The sequence below is a fragment of the Argentina silus genome (assembly GCF_951799395.1).
Source record: "Argentina silus genome assembly, chromosome: 7".
Classification (NCBI taxonomy): Eukaryota; Metazoa; Chordata; class Actinopteri; order Argentiniformes; family Argentinidae; genus Argentina; species Argentina silus.
The window spans coordinates 17,050,126-17,055,252 of record NC_139661.1 but is presented as its reverse complement, the minus strand read 5'-3'; the positions used below and the strand labels follow the sequence as shown (position 1 = coordinate 17,055,252).

At 43.9% G+C, this 5,127-nt stretch overlaps 1 protein-coding gene across 1 annotated transcript in view; it reads left to right on the top strand.

The window, feature by feature from the left end:
- adgrv1 (adhesion G protein-coupled receptor V1) overlaps positions 1-3,869 on the top strand; it is a gene marked incomplete at its 5' end in the record, with an annotated part of 124,596 nt that extends 120,727 nt beyond the window's left edge. Inside the window, 2 exons of the mRNA XM_083673035.1 lie at positions 1-75; positions 3,441-3,869. The exon at positions 1-75 is cut by the window's left edge and continues 100 nt beyond it. Of these exons, the coding sequence (XP_083529161.1) occupies positions 1-75; positions 3,441-3,559 (194 nt within the window). The 3' untranslated portion in view covers positions 3,560-3,869. The remainder of the gene's footprint in view (positions 76-3,440) is intronic.
- Positions 3,870-5,127: the final 1,258 nt, after the last annotated feature.

The following is a 5,127-nucleotide window of genomic DNA, read 5'->3' as shown; positions in this document are numbered from 1 at the left end:
GCTTCATCAACACCAACCTCGTGGCCGACGAGGAGTCCCAGGAGTTTGATGACCTTATATTTGCCTTAAAGACTGGTGAGACTCTCACGCAGGCACACATACACGCACACACCTACACACACACACACACACACACACACACACACACACACACACACACACACACACACACACACACACACACACACACACACACACACACACATGTTTGGTACATGTATGTAAGTGTGACCATGGATATATAATAATAATTCTATAAGTGTGGCTGTCAGAGTGTCAGTGTCCGTACACTGGAATGAGGAATGGTATCAAACACACGTGTATCCTCCCAGGTCATGTTCCCTGGAATGTTCACATTTCTGTCCTGGTGATTGGATGACTCACAGCACTTACAGCAGATTTGACCCTCTAACCTCAATAACTTTGTGTGATTTAGTGTGTGTGTGTGTGTGTGTGTGTGTGTGTGTGTGTGTGTGTGTGTGTCTGTGTCTGTGTCTGTGTGTGTACATACCATGAATTTATGCATGTATGTGTGTGTATATTACAGTAGTGTGTGTGTGTGTGTGTGTGTGTGTGTGCGTGCGTGCGTGCGTGCGTGCGTGCGTGCGTGTGTGTGTGTGGGTGTATATACCTGCTCATGCCATCCATTACTGCTAGCCCTGATCAGTCATCCTCCGCGGAGCCTAAGTCTGGCAGCTGTGGAAACCATTTTTCCTAAGCCATCAATGTTTAATGAGATAGAGCTCTAACTGCAGGCTGATATATCACTGCTTCTCACTCCCATTCTCAGATCACACAGTAATCGCCCTACGCTGTCTGAATAACAACAGCCAGGCATGTTCAGCTGAACACAGGCCAAGTAGTGCTCTCTCTTTGTTCAGCCCTGTCGGTTTTTATAAGACATAGAGAATGGGGATGTCAGGGACTCTTAAACTGATACCCCCAGCACTACCGACACTGCTCACCTGCACTATACAATATGCAATCACCCCTGCACATGACTTACACACGCACTTGCACACGCGCGCACGCACGCACACACACATACTCACACCCACTTCCATCCTTGCTGCCATATTATAGTTATACTATTTATCTGTATATATTCCAACCAAGACTACATGTGTATTCTGTGACATCCAAGGTATTCTGTTCACATGATCAATAAACTTTGATTTGATTTGATTTGATTTGATTTGACCTTTAATTGTGTTATGGTAGACGAAGCTTGAAATGCAGTGAGCTTCACCTGTTATGGTCAGCCTAACATTAAAACCTTCCTATTAAATCTAAGATTAGACAGACACTGTAATATTGTTCAAGGGTATTATGTTTACCATGGTTCAGGTCTTTAGAGGGCACCAATTATCCCCACTAACCTTCCCACTCCCTCACCAATTAATATCCCTGTTCATTAGCAGCACACCCAATGGAAACAAGAGTGTTAGACTACTAACCTTAAACCTGCGCCAGGCCTTGCAGCAGTGTTCATATCATGGAAAGAACTCTGGCTCATGTATGATCTCACACACACCCACACACACGCACGCACAAACACACACACAGACACACACACACACGCGCGTGCACACACACACGCGCGCGCGCGCACACACACGCGTACACACACACACCCACACACCCACACACACACACACACACACACACACACACCCACAGGTGGTGGCTAGACCTGTGTTAGAGAGGTTAAGCTGCTAGCACAGTGCTAACTGGGCCTTTGGGACAGCCTATTGGATACACACTAGCATCCAGCATCTACGCCCCATAATCAACACTGGCCATCGCCCTGGCAACTCTAAATTAAAAGTGCCCCTGGCGGGACTCAGTTTGAGATAGTTAGAGGTGCTAATGACAGTGGATTGGCCAGGGAAGGTAATGTTACACTAAATAAAAGCCTTGGCAAGGGTTCATCCAATCCACTTAATTCATCTGCATGCAATATGGATTGGACACTGAGCTGTGTGTGTGTGTGTGGGTGTGTGTGTGTGTGTGTGTGTGTGTGTGTGTGTGTGTGTGTGTGTGTGTGTGTGTGTGCGCGTGTGTGTTATATAATGATAATTGGCAGTTGTTATGAAAGCGTTGCCACTCTGCTGCTCTTCAATTGACCTCTCCGTTAGCTATCAACAGACCTGACTTGTCCCCCAAACTGAAATAGCCTCAAGTTCACTGATGAAAAGAACCATGAGCTAACTTCTATTTGCAGCTCTGATGCCTTGAAAAAGAGAAACACAATATCAAATGCTGATTGCCAGATGAATGGAGTTCAAATGCTTCCATTCAATTCATTACTTAGAATAATAAATGCAATGCCAGAACATTCTGCAGTGTGAAGTTGCAGAAGAGTTGCAGTACTCGGCTTGCTTGCATCAGCGGCCTCTGACCCACTCTGACCCACGTTGTCACACTGGACCCGTAACCTGATTTAATCTGAACAAAGCCTCTCTCTCTCTCTCTCTGACGGAGCCTTAGGGGCCTGTTAGATAACTGCCTAATCAGGATTACATAATCTGAACCTCAGGTCAGTTCAGCAGCGCTGTTGTAATACTGAGGGTCTTCACAGTCCGTTACACTCCAGGGAGAAACATTAAAGTGATGCTACAGGATAATTTGTATAATTTCAGCCTATAGTTCTGAGCGTTGGGATAATGAGCAGAAACCAGTCCCTGTCGCGTTCCCGCAGTGTGGTGTGTATGCGTGTGGATTGCACTCTATACAAAATGGTAGCGAAACTTACAACAGTCCTGCAGCTTCAGAAGTTTGCACTGATTAATTAGGGATTTCGTGGCTGAATGAGGTAAAACAGTGAGTCAATTCATAGATCATTTTTGTACAAATTATACATTGACCATCCGGAACCAAAACGAGAGGTTTAAAATATACAGAAGTAGCTTCTCTTTAACACACCTGTTGAATCATCATCATCATCATCATCATCTTCTATGCAGCATCTGACTGATTATCACTTATGGCCTGTGTTTATGACCCATTTTTCTTATCAACATCATAAATATGGACCTTGAGATACCTGGCCAGGTGGTCTGTGCGTCATTCTGTTCTGTCCTGTCACAATACTCCATACCTTTACCTTCAGATCCCTATCTGGAGTGTCAGCATACAAACTCACCTTTTACAACTTGGACACCGTGACAGCTGTTGATATTGGCCTATATTGCTGACTTTGTATATAACCTTGATAGATGACTAATCACTTTGTCATGTCAGTTGATCACTAAATCATAACTCTGGTTTACTTTATTAGTGTACTCTGGTATACTTTAACTGATTTAATAGGTTATCAATAAGTGATGATGAATGTATTAAGCATCGGGACTATTATTTACTTAATGTGTTTGAATCCATCGCAAATAAATCATAAATATCCTAATACGTGTCTTCTGTGTCTCTGTCCCCGATTTCAGGATCTGGCCTTAACCTCAGCGACAATGAGTCAATGCACGGGAGTCACGATGGCGGCAGCGTGGCCAACTCCCAGATCGTGGAGCTGCGACGAATCCCTATCGCCGACACACACCTCTAACCTTTCATGTTTTATATATCAGAGAAAAAAAAAACACAACAGTATTTTTATACTTCAATTGCCTTTGCACTAAAACGTCGCGTTTTTGGAATAGAAAGAGTTTTGTTTCATTTATAGTTGTTTGATATCATGAAACTTGGTGATGTTTTTAATGTATGTTTTTTTTTATATATATATATTATGTGAATATATAAATGTTTTACTAAATTAATTTGTGAAAGTCCTTGATGGAGTTATTTTGAAGCAAATGTTTTTCTCTTGGATGTAAATGTTTTGTATAGTTTTTAGGACACGAGTCAGTCCACCTCGAACACCTGTGGCTTGCCTTGTGTAACATTGTTAATAAATAATTCAACATCTATTTTACATTTGCCTGTGTTTGATTCGATTTGCACCTCTGTGATTGCCTTGTGAGAGTGCTGACAGCAGTTTAACATAGAGAGAGCGGAGTCTGTGCATCTAACAGAGGATGTGGAATTGCTGAGTCGCTCTGGGGGTCATGGCAGAGAACAGTGTGAACGATGCAGCCTCCTCGGGGAATTTCACTAACTTGTTCCACACAGTCTGAGAATTCTGGTCTAGGAAGATGTCTGGCTGTTCTGCTGACATCTGCAGAAGGTGCAGTGAGGCAGGGAGAGTATTTGTGCTCCTGTTGAAGGTGCGCTGTAAGTTGTGTGAGATAGTATTAGGTAAACAATGGCGATGTAAATGGTGAAGGTATAAAAGCTCAAACCCTGAGGGCCTTTTTCAAGCGTATCATTCAGAAACTGAAAGCAGTAAGTCAGAGTTGTGGCCTCCTGACCCTGACGCCTCACCTCTGACCTCATGGAGACCTCTAAAAACCCATTGGAGGACAGAGCAGATACTGTCCGTTTTATTGGCTTGAACAGTTACGATGATTTATATTGGCAGCGTGGAGACAGGACAGATGGATGAGGTCATGGTACCAACGGACTAACAGAGGGAACATCACTGGCATGAGATGAATGTTCTCAGCTTGGATTGTTTGACACTGAGAGGACCAGCTAATGGGGTCTCTGGAGATTCACCCACCCCATTGGTTAATGAGCTCGCTCTTCCTGCTCCAGGCAGCCAATTAGAGGGAGCTGTAGCCTGATATTCTGTGGCAGAATAGGGAAAACAACACGCAATCAGATAGCATGTCCCGGGTAGGGGCTTAGTGTAACAAACTCAGGAGATAAGCAGGAAAATCATTAGAAACTGTTTTAAAGTCTGAAATGTAACTTTTCTGAGGTAATTTATCTGTGAAGGGCATCCAAGTCAGATGCTCCACAAACTGAAAGCTAAGCCCTATTCACCTGCCTCTCTCTAATCTCATATTTGTGGGACAGAGGGTCCCTGGATGCATCTCCACTGTAAGTAAGTGCTGGGTTTAGGTTTCTCTGGCTTTTCCTTGGCAGACATTCAGGAGAAAAGAGGACATAGAGATATTTTTCCATCCCCTGATCTGAGCTCACCTCTGGGTCTCACACTGTATCTTCCCTTACACCCCTGAGGGAGAGCTGATATATGAGGGGATATCAGGGGCAGTGGAGAACAAATGGTTA